At 32.6% G+C, this 19579-nt stretch overlaps 1 protein-coding gene across 3 annotated transcripts in view; it reads left to right on the top strand.

Moving 5' to 3' along the window:
• The window catches only part of LOC139765479 (uncharacterized), a 99125-nt gene that overhangs the window by 53872 nt on the left and 25674 nt on the right, over positions 1-19579 (top strand). For 2 of the 3 annotated variants that reach the window (XM_071692892.1, XM_071692882.1), the window contains exons 8-10: positions 40-3723; positions 3998-4234; positions 4947-5129. In XM_071692892.1, coding sequence (XP_071548993.1) covers positions 40-3723; positions 3998-4234; positions 4947-5129 — 4104 coding nt within the window. The remainder of the gene's footprint in view (positions 1-39; positions 3724-3997; positions 4235-4946; positions 5130-19579) is intronic. The other variant, XM_071692902.1, reaches the window with a different exon arrangement.

Raw genomic sequence — 19579 nt, 5'->3', positions numbered from 1 at the left:
CTTAGGATGTAAATTACGTATCCTTTCTTTCTTACTCAGGACTTCTGGAAGGATTTCCTGACGTAGATGAGCTTGTGTCTGCGACAGAAGTAACGTTCACCATAGCAGAGATTCCAGTGTCCCCGGGAGACGAACCAGTGTTCGAAGCAGAGGCGAGACATTTTGAGAGTGGAACACATGTCTTTGACGTCAAGGCTCCATTTTCTAAAGCTGAGACTCCTGTCCTTGAAGATGCTTCCGTGTCTAAGTCACTCCACCCACAGTCTGAAATACAGGCTTTACTACATGGGGAAGATGTCCCCCTCCTTCCAGCAAAGGTCTCAGTGACTGAGACAAAGGTGAAGCACGTAGCGCAAGCGTCGGTGTCTCCGTCAGATGCATCAGTATCTGGGGATGCCACATTCGAAGCTGAGACAGAGGTGCCATCGGCTGTATCGGAGGTGTCTGTGTCTCAACCTGGAGTGTCACTCTCCTTCGCCTCGGTGCCTGAGACTGAAACGGAGGTGCCATTGGCTGCAGCAGAGGTGTCAGTATCAGAAACACAGGTTCGAGTACCTGTCGATGCCGTTGAAACAGGGGTGCCACTGGCTACAGCAGGAGTATCAGCGTCAGGACAAGAGGTGTCACTGTCTCCAGTGGCGAAAGCTGAGACTGAGGCGCCACTGGCCGCAGTAGAGGTGTCACTGTCTGGACCAAAGGCCCGAGTACCTGTAGATGCCGTACTTGAAGTTGAAATAGGGGTGCCACTGCCCGCAGCAGATGTGTCACTTTCTGAACCACAGGTGTCGGTGTCATCAGTCGCAGTGCCTGAAGCTGAAACGACAGTGCCACTGCCTATAGTGGAAGTGTCGTTTTCTGAACCCAAGGTTTCGCTGTCGCTAGACACAGTGCCTGAAAGTGAACCCGGGGTGCCATTGGCCGTGGCAGGAGTGCCCGTGTCGGAGCCAGTGGTGCCGGTGTTTGAACCAGTGGTGTTAGATGCAGTGGTGCCCGTGTCTGAACCAGTGGTGCTCGGTGCACAGGTGCCCGTGTCTGAACCAGTGGTGTTAGATGCAGTGGTGCCGGTGTCTGAACCAGTGGTGCTCGGTGCACAGGTGCCCGTGTCTGAACCAGTGGTGTTAGATGCAGTGGTGCCCGTGTCTGAACCAGTGGTGCTCGGTGCACAAGTGCCCGTGTCTGAACCAGTGGTGTTAGATGCAGTGGTGCCCGTGTCTGATCCAGTGGTGCTCGGTGCACAAGTGCCCGTGTTTGAACCAGTGGCGTCAGATGCAGTGGTGCCCGTGTCTGAACCAGTGGTGCTCGGTGCACAGGTGCCCGTGTTTGAACCAGTGGTGTTAGATGCAGTGGTGCCCGTGTCTGAACCAGTGGTGCTCGGTGCACAGGTGCCCGTGTTTGAACCAGTGGTGTTAGATGCAGTGGTGCCCGTGTCTGAACCAGTGGTGCTCGGTGCACAGGTGCCCGTGTCTGAACCAGTGATGTTAGATGCAGTGGTGCCCGTGTCTGAACCAGTGGTGCTCGGTGTGCAGGTGCCCGTGTCTGAGCCAGTGGTGTTAGGTGCACAAGTGCCTGTGTCTGAACCAGAGGCTTCAGTATTTTTAGCCACAGCACCTGAAACTGAAACTGTAGTGCCATTGGCAGTAGCAGAAGTATCAGCGTCTGAACCTGTAGCTGCGGTTATTGAAACTGAAACACGGGAGCCACTGTCTAAAGCTGAAGCAAGAGAGATTGTACCTGTAGCTACGTTTATTGAAACTGAAAGACGAAAGCCACTGTCTGAAGTTGAAGTTTCAGTATCTGAAGCAAGAAAGATTGTACCTGTAGCTGCGGTTATTGAAACTGAAAGACGGGAGCCGCTGTCTGAAGCTGAAGCAAGAAAGATTGTACCTGTAGCTGCGGTTACTGAAACTGAAAGACGAAAGCCACTGTCTGAAGTTGAAGTTTCAGTATCTGAAGCAAGAGAGATTGTACCTGTAGCTGCTGTTATTGAAACTGAAAGACGAAAGCCACTGTCTGAAGTTGAAGTTTCAGTATCTGAAGCAAGGGAGATTGTGCCCGTAGCTGCTGTTATTGAAACTGAAAGACGAAAGCCACTGTCTGAAGTTGAAGTTTCAGTATCTGAAGCAAGAAAGACTGTACCTGTTGCTGCAGTTATTGAAACTGAAAGACGGGAGCCACTGTTTGAAGCTGAAGCAAGAAAGATTGTACCTGTAGCTGTAGTTACTGAAACTGAAAGACGAAAGCCACTGTCTGAAGTTGACTTTTCAGTATCTGAAGCAAGACAGACTGTACCAGTAGCTGCTGTTATTGAAACTGAAAGACGAAAGCCACTGTCTGAAGTTGAAGTTTCATTATCTGAAGCAAGAGAGATTGTACCTGTTGCTGCGGCTATTGAAACTGAAAGACGAAAGCCACTGTCTGAAGTTGACTTTTCAGTATCTGAAGCAAGACAGACTGTACCAGTAGCTGCTGTTATTGAAACTGAAAGACGAAAGCCACTGTCTGAAGTTGAAGTTTCAGTATCTGAAGCAAGACAGACTGTACCAGTAGCTGCTGTTATTGAAACTGAAAGACGAAAGCCACTGTCTGAAGTTGAAGTTTCAGTATCTGAAGCAAGAGAGATCGTACCTGTAGCTGCTGTTATTGAAACTGAAAGACGAAAGCCACTGTCTGAAGTTGACTTTTCCGTATCTGAAGCAAGAAAGATTGTACCTGTAGCTGCGGTTATTGAAACTGAAAGACGGAAGCCACTGTCTGAAGCTGAAGCAAGAAAGATTGTACCTGTAGCTGCAGGTATTGAAACTGAAAGACGGAAGCCAGTGTCTGAAGTATCAGTATCTGAAGCAGGAGCCATAGTACCTGTAGCTGGGGTTCTTAAAACTGAAAGACGAAAGCCATTGTCTGAAGTTGAAGTTTCATTATCTGAAGCAAGGGAGATTGTACCTGTAGCTGCGGTTATTGAAACTGAAAGACGAAAGCCACTGTCTGAAGTTGAAGTTTTAGTATCTGAAGCAAGAGAGATTGTACCTGTAGCTGCGGTTATTGAAACTGAAAGACGAAAGCCACTGTCTGAAGTTGAAGTTTCAGTATCTGAAGCAAGAAAGGTTGTACCTGTAGCTGCGGTTATTGAAACTGAAAGACGAAAGCCACTGTCTGAAGTTTCAGTATCTGAAGCAAGAGAGATTGTACCTGTAGCTAAGGTTCTTGAAACTGAAAGACGAAAGCCACTGTCTGAAGTTGAAGTTTCAGTATCTGAAGCAAGAGAGATTGTACCTGTAGCTGCGGTCATTGAAACTGAAAGACAGAACCCACTGTCTGAAGTATCTGAAGCAGGAGCCATAGTACCTGTAGCTGGGGTTCTTAAAACTGAAAGACGAGAACCACTGTTTGAAGCTGAAGCTTCAGTATCTGAAGCAGGAGTCATAGTACCTGTAGAAGGGGTTCTTGAAACTGAAAGACGAAAGCCATTGTTTGAAGCGGAAGTTTCAGTATCTGAACCACAGGTCTTACAATCGTCAGATTCAGCGCCTGCGACTGAAACCACAGTGCCACTCGGTGTAGCAGACGAGACTGTGGCTGAGGCAAAGGAACCCGGAAGAGGCAGAGCCCTAACAGTACCAAGGATCCCCCAGCTGGTGAAGGAGACCGAGTCCTCATCACTCCTGAACGTCTGGCGTCAGGCGCTGAGGCGTCAGGATCCTGCGGCTGCGCTGGCGGATCAGCGAGGTATGTTGCCCGTCTGTTGATTGTCGCAGGTCATTTCCAAAATCCGAGTTCTCCTCCGTCCTACATCTCTCAGTCATCCCTCACCTGTTTTCTCATCTTCGGGTGACTAAGATTAATATTTTCTCTGTGATGCAAAGGCATGCAATAGCAATTAGCTGTTAAAGGGGGGGGGGGGGGGGGGGAATAAATATATACGAAAGCTTCAACAATTTGGCGTTATATGCACATAGTGCTCATGTAATAATTGGATATTATTGTCCATTGTTTTCACCAGAACCGATGACGATCCTGTGGCCTGACCACAGGCAAGTGGGTAGCCTGGTCCAGCAGGGCGAGCCACACCCGCTGTACGACGAGAGCCAGGAGAACGCGGCCCTTCGCTCGCTTCTCCTGCTGGATCATCTGGTGCTGGTGCCCATCATCGACCAAGACCCCAGGGTCTCCCGGCCGGAGGGCCTGAGGGCCACTAACCTCGCCGGAAGGGAGCTCATCTTCAGGGGAGATGCCAATGGTTCGTTTGCTGGTTCAAAACTGGTGATTTGTCTTGCTGAGGTGATGGTCTCGGGCCCTCCCCTGTGTTGAGAATCATGCACGAGAGAAAATGTCATAAGTAAATACATAAAGAACGGGTTATTGAATTTAGGGAGCCATTCGGCTGAAAATGTAGTTAGGAAATTACTAACAGTTGTGGAGGTCAAAATAGTAACTAACTTGTCGCAAAAGAGCATAATTTTCGATGTGGTGTGTGCTTGTCTTCGCTCTCCATTTATGGTTGCCATACATGGTTGCACCATCTTACATATGCAGTAAAAGTACACTCCCCCCAAAAAAGTATCGGCACCCCGGACAAGAAGTTTCTAATAATGATTTACAAATTGGCCGACTGAGATCAAAATTTTGACTCCACCGCCACCCTGATGTAGTTCACAAGTGCATCAAGGTGTTAGCAAAGTCAAGGTCTAATCTTGGTCGGCCAGTTGTAGAGCATTCGAAACCTTAGGTCCTGGGGGGCTGATACTTTTTTTGGTAGAGTGTATATGGCTTAGAGAGTTTAAACCCAACCTAGTCCACTTGTTCGAATACTTCACGTATAACAGAAGCCCCTGGGGTCGTCCTCCCTTCATTATAATCTGAGTACTGTACTTCGCTAGAGACAGACAACTAAACCACAATAAAGAAGAAAAAACCCGTATGTTTCTCCTGACGACGTTGTACACCCGCAGGCAACATGGTGGTCAACAACGTCCCTGTGTTGAAGCATCATTTCCTTGCGGACGGGACCCAGGTGTATACCCTGGCCGACTTCTTGTTCGACTACCGGGCCAGGGTGCAGGAGGCGGCCCACAGGCTGAGCGCCACTCTCTCCCATGAAGGAACCTTGGATGGTACTCCTGGCCTTCCCCAAGGTGAGCATGTTAGCCTTCGTAAATCTTAGCTTCAGTATGGTTGTGAAAAAAATAAGCTAAGGTGGCTGTAAGAGAGCCTCTCTCAGTAACAACATACATAGTTGTTTTTTTGTACATTTAGTATTCAGTTTTCCTGTAACAACATAACAGATTTTTTTTTGTACATTTAGTATTCAGTTTTGCTGCCCTCGCATTTGGCTTCTCTGTGCAACATGGCTTCTTCGGAGGTTGAAGTTCTGTCAGTTACCGATACATAGTAAATACGATGCAAAGGAACAGAAATATTTTAAAATTGACCTCATTTAACAGCTTAATTGAGTGTCATTAGGAGGAATAAACTTTATTTTAACATTAGATTTGTATTCAGCATGAAAAATGCTACTTATAGTGAGTTTCCAAAGGAAATTTATTTTTTTGGGAAAAATGCCAAAAATTGAAGGTAATAGTTCAGGGTATTTTTTAACTCCAAAAACTTTTTGTTTCAAAATTGAAAAGTAAGATAATCAAACACTTCTATACTTGAAATAATCATGGAAAATATATCATAATGCCCTCAGTTACTGATACATACCCAGTAAATATGATCCAAGGAGCAGAAAATATAAAGAAATTGAATTCATTTAACAGCTTAAATGAATGCCATAAAGACAATTAAATGAGGATTCAACACCAGCTATGTATTCAACATGAAAAATACTTTTTATAATGAGTTTTTAAAGGAAATTATTTTTCTGAGAAAAATGCCAAAAATCGAAGGTTATTAAATAGTTCCGGGTATTTTTTGTTTCAAAAGATTTTTTTATCAAAATTGAAGCATGAAATACTCAAACACTTCTATACGTGAAATAATCATGAAAAATGTGTCATACTGCTATCAGTTACCGATACATAGTCAGTTAATACGATGCAAAGGAACAGAAATATTCTAAAATTGACTTCATTCAACAGCTTAATTGTGTGTCATTAAGAGGACTCAACTATATTTTAACAGATTTGTATTCAGCATGAAAAATACTTTTTATTATAAGTTTTAAAGGAAATCTATTTTTCTGAGAAAATTCCCGAAATTTGAAAGTAATAGTTCAGGGTATTTTTTTAGCTCAAAAACTTTTTGTTTCAAAATTGAAACATGAGATATTCAAACACTTCTATACGTGAAATGATAATAAAAAATGCATCATAATGCTATCAGTTACCGATACATAGTCGGTAAATACGATACAAAGGAACAGAAATGTTCTAAAATTGACTTCATTTAACAGTTTAATTGTACACAGATTTTCATTAAAATGCGAGGTAGTTGAAAATCTGAGCAAAAAGAATTGGATTATTCTTGATTTTTTTGAAAAAATAGATTTTCTTGAAATTTTCAGCATAAATAGTTTTATATATGCTGAATACGAATATGAGGTCAAAATCTAAAAATTCATATAATTCTTAGAGTAATCAGCATTCAAAAAAATAATTAGTCCAGGTGCTAATTAAACAGTCAATATTATGAATTACAGTCTTTTGACTCCAAATACTTGAATACCATATAAAATAACATCTATACACTGATTTTTATTAAAATCTGAGGAAGTTGAAAATCTGAGGAAAAAAAATCCAAGGCCATATATATATAGCCTTGGATTTTTCTTGATTTTTTTTGAAAAAATAGACTTTCTTGAAATTTTCAGCATAGACACTTTTATGTATGCTGAATACGAGACTGTGGTCAAAATCTAAAAATTCCTATAATTAGTCGAGTAATTAGCATTTAAATTTTATAATTAGTCCAGGTGCTAATTAAACGGTTATTATTATGAATAACAGTGTTTTGACTCCAAATACTTAAATACCATATATAATAACATCTGTACATAGATTTTCATTAAAATCTGAGGAAATTGAAAATCTAAGCAAAAAAAAAATCGAAGGCATAGTATAGCATTGGATTTTTCTTGATTTTTTTGAAAAAATAGATTTTCTTGAAATTTTCAGCATGAATAGTTTTATGTATGCTGAATACGAATCTGTGGTCAAAATCTGAAAATTCATGTAATTAATTATTCGAGTGATTAGCATTTGAATTTTACCATAATTAGTCCAGATGCTAATTAAACGGTCAATATTATGAATTACAGTCATTTGACTCCAAATACTTAAATACCATATAAAATAACATCTATACACAGATTTTCATTAAAATCTGAGGAAGTTGAAAATCTGAGCAAAAAAAATCCAAGGCTATAGCCTTGGATTTTTCTTGATTTTTTTGAAAAAATAGATTTTCTTGAAATTTTCAGCATAGATACTTTTATGTATGCTGAATACGAATCTCTGGTCAAAATCTAAAAATTCGTATAATTAGTCGAATAATTAGCATTTCAATTTTATAATTAGTCCAGGTGCTAATTAAACGGTTCATATTATGAATTAGAGTCTTTTGACTCCAAATACTTAAATGCCATTTAAAATAACATCTATCCAGAGATTTTCATTAAAATCTGAGGAAGTTGAAAATCTGAGAAAAAAAATCCGAGGTTATAGCCTTGGATTTTTCTTGATTGTTTTGAAAAAATAGATTTTCTTGAAATTTTCAGCATAAATAGTTTTATGTATGCTGAATACGAATCTCTGGTAATATCTAAAAATTCGTATAATTAATTCTTCGAGTAATTAGCATTTAAATTTTACCATAATTAGTCCAGGTGCTAATTAAACGGTCAGTATTATGAATAACAGTCTTTTGACTCCAAATACTTAAATACCATATAAAATAACATCTATACACAGATTTTCATTAAAATCTGAGGAAGTTGAAAATCTGAGCAAAAAAAATCCAAGGCTATAGCCTTGGATTTTTCTTGATTTTTATGAAAAAATAGATTTTCTTGAAATTTTCAGCATAGACACTTTTATGTATGCTGAATACGAGACTGTGGTCAAAATCTAAAAATTCCTATAATTAGTCGAGTAATTAGCATTTAAATTTTATAATTAGTCCAGGTGCTAATTAAACGGTTATTATTATGAATAACAGTGTTTTGACTCCAAATACTTAAATACCATATATAATAACATCTGTACATAGATTTTCATTAAAATCTGAGGAAATTGAAAATCTAAGCAAAAAAAAAAATCGAAGGCATAGTATAGCCTTGGATTTTTCTTGATTTTTTGAAAAAATAGATTTTCTTGAAATTTTCAGCATGAATAGTTTTATGTATGCTGAATACGAATCTGTGGTCAAAATCTGAAAATTCATGTAATTAATTATTCGAGTGATTAGCATTTGAATTTTACCATAATTAGTCCAGATGCTAATTAAACGGTCAATATTATGAATTACAGTCATTTGACTCCAAATACTTAAATACCATATAAAATAACATCTATACACAGATTTTCATTAAAATCTGAGGAAGTTGAAAATCTGAGCAAAAAAAATCCAAGGCTATAGCCTTGGATTTTTCTTGATTTTTTTGAAAAAATAGATTTTCTTGAAATTTTCAGCATAGATACTTTTATGTATGCTGAATACGAATCTCTGGTCAAAATCTAAAAATTCGTATAATTAGTCGAATAATTAGCATTTAAATTTTATAATTAGTCCAGGTGCTAATTAAACGGTTCATATTATGAATTAGAGTCTTTTGACTCCAAATACTTAAATGCCATTTAAAATAACATCTATCAGAGATTTTCATTAAAATCTGAGGAAGTTGAAAATCTGAGAAAAAAAATCCGAGGATTTTTCTTGATTGTTTTGAAGAAATAGATATTCTTGAAATTTTCAGCATAAATAGTTTTATGTATGCTGAATACGAATCTCTGGTAATATCTAAAAATTCGTATAATTAATTCTTCGAGTAATTAGCATTTAAATTTTACCATAATTAGTCCAGGTGCTAATTAAACGGTCAGTATTATGAATAACAGTCTTTTGACTCCAAATACTTAAATACCATATAAAATAACATCTATACACAGATTTTCATTAAAATCTGAGGAAGTTGAAAATCTGAGCAAAAAAAATCCAAGGCTATAGCCTTGGATTTTTCTTGATTTTTTGAAAAAATAGATTTTCTTGAAATTTTCAGCATAGATACTTTTATGTATGCTGAATACGAATCTCTGGTCAAAATCTAAAAATTCGTATAATTAGTCGAATAATTAGCATTTAAATTTTATAATTAGTCCAGGTGCTAATTAAACGGTTCATATTATGAATTAGAGTCTTTTGACTCCAAATACTTAAATGCCATTTAAAATAACATCTATCCAGAGATTTTCATTAAAATCTGAGGAAGTTGAAAATCTGAGAAAAAAAATCCGAGGTTATAGCCTTGGATTTTTCTTGATTGTTTTGAAAAAATAGATTTTCTTGAAATTTTCAGCATAAATAGTTTTATGTATGCTGAATACGAATCTCTGGTAATATCTAAAAATTCGTATAATTAATTCTTCGAGTAATTAGCATTTAAATTATACCATAATTAGTCCAGGTGCTAATTAAATGGTCAATATTATGAATTACTGTCATTTGACTCCAAATACTTAAATACCATATAAAATAACATCTATACACAGATTTTCATTAAAATCTGAGGAAGTTGAAAATCTGAGCAAAAAAAATCCAAGGCTATAGCCTTGGATTTTTCTTGATTTTTTGAAAAAATAGATTTTCTTGAAATTTTCAGCATAGATACTTTTATGTATGCTGAATACGAATCTCTGGTCAAAATCTAAAAATTCGTATAATTAGTCGAATAATTAGCATTTAAATTTTATAATTAGTCCAGGTGCTAATTAAACGGTTCATATTATGAATTAGAGTCTTTTGACTCCAAATACTTAAATACCATTTAAAATAACATCTATACAGAGATTTTCATTAAAATCTGAGGAAGTTGAAAATCTGAGAAAAAAAATCCGAGGTTATAGCCTTGGATTTTTCTTGATTGTTTTGAAGAAATAGATATTCTTGAAATTTTCAGCATAAATAGTTTTATGTATGCTGAATACGAATCTCTGGTAATATCTAAAAATTCGTATAATTAATTCTTCGAGTAATTAGCATTTAAATTATACCATAATTAGTCCAGGTGCTAATTAAATGGTCAATATTATGAATTACTGTCATTTGACTCCAAATACTTAAATACCATATAAAATAACATCTATACACAGATTTTCATTAAAATCTGAGGAAGTTGAAAATCTGAGCAAAAAAAATCCAAGGCTATAGCCTTGGATTTTTCTTGATTTTTTTGAAAAAATAGATTTTCTTGAAATTTTCAGCATAGATACTTTTATGTATGCTGAATACGAATCTCTGGTCAAAATCTAAAAATTCGTATAATTAGTCGAATAATTAGCATTTAAATTTTATAATTAGTCCAGGTGCTAATTAAACGGTTCATATTATGAATTAGAGTCTTTTGACTCCAAATACTTAAATACCATTTAAAATAACATCTATACAGAGATTTTCATTAAAATCTGAGGAAGTTGAAAATCTGAGAAAAAAAATCCGAGGTTATAGCCTTGGATTTTTCTTGATTGTTTTGAAGAAATAGATTTTCTTGAAATTTTCAGCATAAATAGTTTTATGTATGCTGAATACGAATCTCTGGTAATATCTAAAAATTCGTATAATTAATTCTTCGAGTAATTAGCATTTAAATTTTACCATAATTAGTCCAGGTGCTAATTAAACGGTCAGTATTATGAATAACAGTCTTTTGACTCCAAATACTTAAATACCATATAAAATAACATCTATACACAGATTTTCATTAAAATCTGAGGAAGTTGAAAATCTGAGCAAAAAAAATCCAAGGCTATAGCCTTGGATTTTTCTTGATTTTTATGAAAAAATAGATTTTCTTGAAATTTTCAGCATAGACACTTTTATGTATGCTGAATACGAGACTGTGGTCAAAATCTAAAAATTCCTATAATTAGTCGAGTAATTAGCATTTAAATTTTATAATTAGTCCAGGTGCTAATTAAACGGTTATTATTATGAATAACAGTGTTTTGACTCCAAATACTTAAATACCATATATAATAACATCTGTACATAGATTTTCATTAAAATCTGAGGAAATTGAAAATCTAAGCAAAAAAAAATCGAAGGCATAGTATAGCCTTGGATTTTTCTTGATTTTTTTGAAAAAATAGATTTTCTTGAAATTTTCAGCATGAATAGTTTTATGTATGCTGAATACGAATCTGTGGTCAAAATCTGAAAATTCATGTAATTAATTATTCGAGTGATTAGCATTTGAATTTTACCATAATTAGTCCAGATGCTAATTAAACGGTCAATATTATGAATTACAGTCATTTGACTCCAAATACTTAAATACCATATAAAATAACATCTATACACAGATTTTCATTAAAATCTGAGGAAGTTGAAAATCTGAGCAAAAAAAATCCAAGGCTATAGCCTTGGATTTTTCTTGATTTTTTTGAAAAAATAGATTTTCTTGAAATTTTCAGCATAGACACTTTTATGTATGCTGAATACGAGACTGTGGTCAAAATCTAAAAATTCCTATAATTAGTCGAGTAATTAGCATTTAAATTTTATAATTAGTCCAGGTGCTAATTAAACGGTTATTATTATGAATAACAGTGTTTTGACTCCAAATACTTAAATACCATATATAATAACATCTGTACATAGATTTTCATTAAAATCTGAGGAAATTGAAAATCTAAGCAAAAAAAAATCGAAGGCATAGTATAGCCTTGGATTTTTCTTGATTTTTTTGAAAAAATAGATTTTCTTGAAATTTTCAGCATGAATAGTTTTATGTATGCTGAATACGAATCTGTGGTCAAAATCTGAAAATTCATGTAATTAATTATTCGAGTGATTAGCATTTGAATTTTACCATAATTAGTCCAGATGCTAATTAAACGGTCAATATTATGAATTACAGTCATTTGACTCCAAATACTTAAATACCATATAAAATAACATCTATACACAGATTTTCATTAAAATCTGAGGAAGTTGAAAATCTGAGCAAAAAAAATCCAAGGCTATAGCCTTGGATTTTTCTTGATTTTTTTGAAAAAATAGATTTTCTTGAAATTTTCAGCATAGATACTTTTATGTATGCTGAATACGAATCTCTGGTCAAAATCTAAAAATTCGTATAATTAGTCGAATAATTAGCATTTCAATTTTATAATTAGTCCAGGTGCTAATTAAACGGTTCATATTATGAATTAGAGTCTTTTGACTCCAAATACTTAAATGCCATTTAAAATAACATCTATCCAGAGATTTTCATTAAAATCTGAGGAAGTTGAAAATCTGAGAAAAAAAATCCCAGGTTATAGCCTTGGATTTTTCTTGATTGTTTTGAAGAAATAGATTTTCTTGAAATTTTCAGCATAAATAGTTTTATGTATGCTGAATACGAATCTCTGGTAATATCTAAAAATTCGTATAATTAATTCTTCGAGTAATTAGCATTTAAATTTTACCATAATTAGTCCAGGTGCTAATTAAACGGTCAGTATTATGAATAACAGTCTTTTGACTCCAAATACTTAAATACCATATAAAATAACATCTATACACAGATTTTCATTAAAATCTGAGGAAGTTGAAAATCTGAGCAAAAAAAATCCAAGGCTATAGCCTTGGATTTTTCTTGATTTTTATGAAAAAATAGATTTTCTTGAAATTTTCAGCATAGACACTTTTATGTATGCTGAATACGAGACTGTGGTCAAAATCTAAAAATTCCTATAATTAGTCGAGTAATTAGCATTTAAATTTTATAATTAGTCCAGGTGCTAATTAAACGGTTATTATTATGAATAACAGTGTTTTGACTCCAAATACTTAAATACCATATATAATAACATCTGTACATAGATTTTCATTAAAATCTGAGGAAATTGAAAATCTAAGCAAAAAAAAAATCGAAGGCATAGTATAGCCTTGGATTTTTCTTGATTGTTTTGAAAAAATAGATTTTCTTGAAATTTTCAGCATGAATAGTTTTATGTATGCTGAATACGAATCTGTGGTCAAAATCTGAAAATTCATGTAATTAATTATTCGAGTGATTAGCATTTGAATTTTACCATAATTAGTCCAGATGCTAATTAAACGGTCAATATTATGAATTACAGTCATTTGACTCCAAATACTTAAATACCATATAAAATAACATCTATACACAGATTTTCATTAAAATCTGAGGAAGTTGAAAATCTGAGCAAAAAAAATCCAAGGCTATAGCCTTGGATTTTTCTTGATTTTTTGAAAAAATAGATTTTCTTGAAATTTTCAGCATAGATACTTTTATGTATGCTGAATACGAATCTCTGGTCAAAATCTAAAAATTCGTATAATTAGTCGAATAATTAGCATTTAAATTTTATAATTAGTCCAGGTGCTAATTAAACGGTTCATATTATGAATTAGAGTCTTTTGACTCCAAATACTTAAATGCCATTTAAAATAACAACATCTATCCAGAGATTTTCATTAAAATCTGAGGAAGTTGAAAATCTGAGAAAAAAAATCCCAGGTTATAGCCTTGGATTTTTCTTGATTGTTTTGAAGAAATAGATTTTCTTGAAATTTTCAGCATAAATAGTTTTATGTATGCTGAATACGAATCTCTGGTAATATCTAAAAATTCGTATAATTAATTCTTCGAGTAATTAGCATTTAAATTTTACCATAATTAGTCCAGGTGCTAATTAAACGGTCAGTATTATGAATAACAGTCTTTTGACTCCAAATACTTAAATACCATATAAAATAACATCTATACACAGATTTTCATTAAAATCTGAGGAAGTTGAAAATCTGAGCAAAAAAAATCCAAGGCTATAGCCTTGGATTTTTCTTGATTTTTATGAAAAAATAGATTTTCTTGAAATTTTCAGCATAGACACTTTTATGTATGCTGAATACGAGACTGTGGTCAAAATCTAAAAATTCGTATAATTAGTCGAGTAATTAGCATTTAAATTTTATAATTAGTCCAGGTGCTCATTAAACGGTTATTATTATGAATAACAGTGTTTTGACTCCAAATACTTAAATACCATATATAATAACATCTGTACATAGATTTTCATTAAAATCTGAGGAAATTGAAAATCTAAGCAAAAAAAAATCGAAGGCATAGTATAGCCTTGGATTTTTCTTGATTGTTTTGAAAAAATAGATTTTCTTGAAATTTTCAGCATGAATAGTTTTATGTATGCTGAATACGAATCTGTGGTCAAAATCTGAAAATTCATGTAATTAATTATTCGAGTGATTAGCATTTGAATTTTACCATAATTAGTCCAGATGCTAATTAAACGGTCAATATTATGAATTACAGTCATTTGACTCCAAATACTTAAATACCATATAAAATAACATCTATACACAGATTTTCATTAAAATCTGAGGAAGTTGAAAATCTGAGCAAAAAAAATCCAAGGGTATAGCCTTGGATTTTTCTTGATTTTTTGAAAAAATAGATTTTCTTGAAATTTTCAGCATAGATACTTTTATGTATGCTGAATACGAATCTCTGGTCAAAATCTAAAAATTCGTATAATTAGTCGAATAATTAGCATTTAAATTTTATAATTAGTCCAGGTGCTAATTAAACGGTTCATATTATGAATTAGAGTCTTTTGACTCCAAATACTTAAATGCCATTTAAAATAACATCTATCCAGAGATTTTCATTAAAATCTGAGGAAGTTGAAAATCTGAGAAAAAAAATCCGAGGTTATAGCCTTGGATTTTTCTTGATTGTTTTGAAGAAATAGATTTTCTTGAAATTTTCAGCATAAATAGTTTTATGTATGCTGAATACGAATCTCTGGTAATATCTAAAAATTCGTATAATTAATTCTTCGAGTAATTAGCATTTAAATTTTACCATAATTAGTCCAGGTGCTAATTAAACGGTCAGTATTATGAATAACAGTCTTTTGACTCCAAATACTTAAATACCATATAAAATAACATCTATACACAGATTTTCATTAAAATCTGAGGAAGTTGAAAATCTGAGCAAAAAAAATCCAAGGCTATAGCCTTGGATTTTTCTTGATTTTTATGAAAAAATAGATTTTCTTGAAATTTTCAGCATAGACACTTTTATGTATGCTGAATACGAGACTGTGGTCAAAATCTAAAAATTCCTATAATTAGTCGAGTAATTAGCATTTAAATTTTATAATTAGTCCAGGTGCTAATTAAACGGTTATTATTATGAATAACAGTGTTTTGACTCCAAATACTTAAATACCATATATAATAACATCTGTACATAGATTTTCATTAAAATCTGAGGAAATTGAAAATCTAAGCAAAAAAAAATCGAAGGCATAGTATGTATAGCCTTGGATTTTTCTTGATTTTTTTGAAAAAATAGATTTTCTTGAAATTTTCAGCATAGATACTTTTATGTATGCTGAATACGAATCTCTGGTCAAAATCTAAAAATTCGTATAATTAGTCGAATGATTAGCATTTAAATTTTATAATTAGTCCAGGTGCTAATTAAACGGTTCATATTATGAATTAGAGTCTTTTGACTCCAAATACTTAAATGCCATTTAAAATAACATCTATACAGAGATTTTCATTAAAATCTGAGGAAGTTGAAAATCTGAGAAAAAAAAATCCAAGGTTATAGCCTTGGATTTTTCTTGATTGTTTTGAAAAAATAGATTTTCTTGAAATTTTCAGCATAAATAGTTTTATGTATGCTGAATACGAATCTCTGGTAATATCTAAAAATTCGTATAATTAATTCTTCGAGTAATTAGCATTTAAATTTTACCATAATTAGTCCAGGTGCTAATTAAACGGTCAGTATTATGAATAACAGTCTTTTGACTCCAAATACTTAAATACCATATAAAATAACATCTATACACAGATTTTCATTAAAATCTGAGGAAGTTGAAAATCTGAGCAAAAAAAATCCAAGGCTATAGCCTTGGATTTTTCTTGATTTTTATGAAAAAATAGATTTTCTTGAAATTTTCAGCATAGACACTTTTATGTATGCTGAATACGAGACTGTGGTCAAAATCTAAAAATTCCTATAATTAGTCGAGTAATTAGCATTTAAATTTTATAATTAGTCCAGGTGCTAATTAAACGGTTATTATTATGAATAACAGTGTTTTGACTCCAAATACTTAAATACCATATATAATAACATCTGTACATAGATTTTCATTAAAATCTGAGGAAATTGAAAATCTAAGCAAAAAAAAAATCGAAGGCATAGTATAGCCTTGGATTTTTCTTGATTGTTTTGAAAAAATAGATTTTCTTGAAATTTTCAGCATGAATAGTTATATGTATGCTGAATACGAATCTGTGGTCAAAATCTGAAAATTCATGTAATTAATTCTTCGAGTGATTAGCATTTGAATTTTACCATAATTAGTCCAGATGCTAATTAAACGGTCAATATTATGAATTACAGTCATTTGACTCCAAATACTTAAATACCATATAAAATAACATCTATACACAGATTTTCATTAAAATCTGAGGAAGTTGAAAATCTGAGCAAAAAAAATCCAAGGCTATAGCCTTGGATTTTTCTTGATTTTTTTGAAAAATAGATTTTCTTGAAATTTTCAGCATAGATACTTTTATGTATGCTGAATACGAATCTCTGGTCAAAATCTAAAAATTCGTATAATTAGTCGAATAATTAGCATTTAAATTTTATAATTAGTCCAGGTGCTAATTAAACGGTTCATATTATGAATTAGAGTCTTTTGACTCCAAATACTTAAATGCCATTTAAAATAACATCTATCCAGAGATTTTCATTAAAATCTGAGGAAGTTGAAAATCTGAGAAAAAAAATCCGAGGTTATAGCCTTGGATTTTTCTTGATTGTTTTGAAGAAATAGATTTTCTTGAAATTTTCAGCATAAATAGTTTTATGTATGCTGAATACGAATCTCTGGTAATATCTAAAAATTCGTATAATTAATTCTTCGAGTAATTAGCATTTAAATTTTACCATAATTAGTCCAGGTGCTAATTAAACGGTCAGTATTATGAATAACAGTCTTTTGACTCCAAATACTTAAATACCATATAAAATAACATCTATACACAGATTTTCATTAAAATCTGAGGAAGTTGAAAATCTGAGCAAAAAAAATCCAAGGCTATAGCCTTGGATTTTTCTTGATTTTTATGAAAAAATAGATTTTCTTGAAATTTTCAGCATAGACACTTTTATGTATGCTGAATACGAGACTGTGGTCAAAATCTAAAAATTCCTATAATTAGTCGAGTAATTAGCATTTAAATTTTATAATTAGTCCAGGTGCTAATTAAACGGTTATTATTATGAATAACAGTGTTTTGACTCCAAATACTTAAATACCATATATAATAACATCTGTACATAGATTTTCATTAAAATCTGAGGAAATTGAAAATCTAAGCAAAAAAAAAATCGAAGGCATAGTATAGCCTTGGATTTTTCTTGATTGTTTTGAAAAAATAGATTTTCTTGAAATTTTCAGCATGAATAGTTTTATGTATGCTGAATACGAATCTGTGGTCAAAATCTGAAAATTCATGTAATTAATTATTCGAGTGATTAGCATTTGAATTTTACCATAATTAGTCCAGATGCTAATTAAACGGTCAATATTATGAATTACAGTCATTTGACTCCAAATACTTAAATACCATATAAAATAACATCTATACACAGATTTTCATTAAAATCTGAGGAAGTTGAAAATCTGAGCAAAAAAAATCCAAGGCTATAGCCTTGGATTTTTCTTGATTTTTTTGAAAAAATAGATTTTCTTGAAATTTTCAGCATAGATACTTTTATGTATGCTGAATACGAATCTCTGGTCAAAATCTAAAAATTCGTATAATTAGTCGAATAATTAGCATTTAAATTTTATAATTAGTCCAGGTGCTAATTAAACGGTTCATATTATGAATTAGAGTCTTTTGACTCCAAATACTTAAATGCCATTTAAAATAACATCTATACAGAGATTTTCATTAAAATCTGAGGAAGTTGAAAATCTGAGAAAAAAAATCCGAGGTTATAGCCTTGGATTTTTCTTGATTGTTTTGAAGAAATAGATTTTCTTGAAATTTTCAGCATAAATAGTTTTATGTATGCTGAATACGAATCTCTGGTAATATCTAAAAATTCGTATAATTAATTCTTCGAGTAATTAGCATTTAAATTTTACCATAATTAGTCCAGGTGCTAATTAAACGGTCAGTATTATGAATAACAGTCTTTTGACTCCAAATACTTAAATACCATATAAAATAACATCTATACACAGATTTTCATTAAAATCTGAGGAAGTTGAAAATCTGAGCAAAAAAAATCCAAGGCTATAGCCTTGGATTTTTCTTGATTTTTTTGAGAAAATATATTTTCTTGAAATTTTCAGCATAGACACTTTTATGTATGCTGAATACGAGTCTGTGGTCAAAATCTAAAAATTCCTATAATTAGTCGAGTAATTAGCATTTAAATTTTATCATAATTAGTCCAGGTGCTAATTAAACGGTTATTATTATGAATAACAGTGTTTTAACTCCAAATACTTAAATACCATATATAATAACATCTGTACATAGATTTTCATTAAAATCTGAGGAAATTGAAAATCTAAGCAAAAAAAAATCGAAGGCATAGTATAGCCTTGGATTTTTCTTGATTGTTTTGAAAAAATAGATTTTCTTGAAATTTTCAGCATGAATAGTTTTATGTATGCTGAATACGAATCTGTGGTCAAAATCTGAAAATTCATGTAATTAATTCTTCGAGTAATTAGCATTTGAATTTTACCATGATTAGTCCAGATGCTAATTAAACGGTCAATATTATGAATTACAGTCTTTTGACTCCAAATACTTAAATACCATATAAAATAACATCTATACACAGATTTTCATTAAAATCTGAGGAAGTTGAAAATCTGAGAAAAAAAAATCCAAGGTTATAGCCTTGGATTTTTCTTGATTGTTTTGAAAAATAGACTTTCTTGAAATTTTCAGCATAGATACTTTTATGTATGCTGAATACGAATCTGTGGTCGAAATCTAAAAATTCGTATAATTAATTCTTCGAGTAATTAGCATTTAAATTTTACCATAATTAGTCCAGGTGCTAATTAAACGGTCAATATTATGAATTACAGTCTTTTGACTCCAAATACTTAAATACCATATAAAATAACATCTATACACAGATTTTCATTAAAATCTGAGGAAGTTGAAAATCTGAGCAAAAAAAATCCAAGGCTATAGCCTTGGATTTTTCTTGATTTTTTTGAAAAAATAGATTTTCTTGAAATTTTCAGCATAGACACTTTTATGTATGCTGAATACGAGTCTGTGGTCAAAATCTAAAAATTCGTATAATTAGTCGAGTAATTAGCATTTA

This window comes from Panulirus ornatus, chromosome 4 (genome assembly GCF_036320965.1).
Source record: "Panulirus ornatus isolate Po-2019 chromosome 4, ASM3632096v1, whole genome shotgun sequence".
Taxonomy (NCBI): domain Eukaryota; kingdom Metazoa; phylum Arthropoda; class Malacostraca; order Decapoda; family Palinuridae; genus Panulirus; species Panulirus ornatus.
Note: the sequence above shows the minus strand (reverse complement) of the source record. Positions and strands in the feature narration are given on the sequence as shown.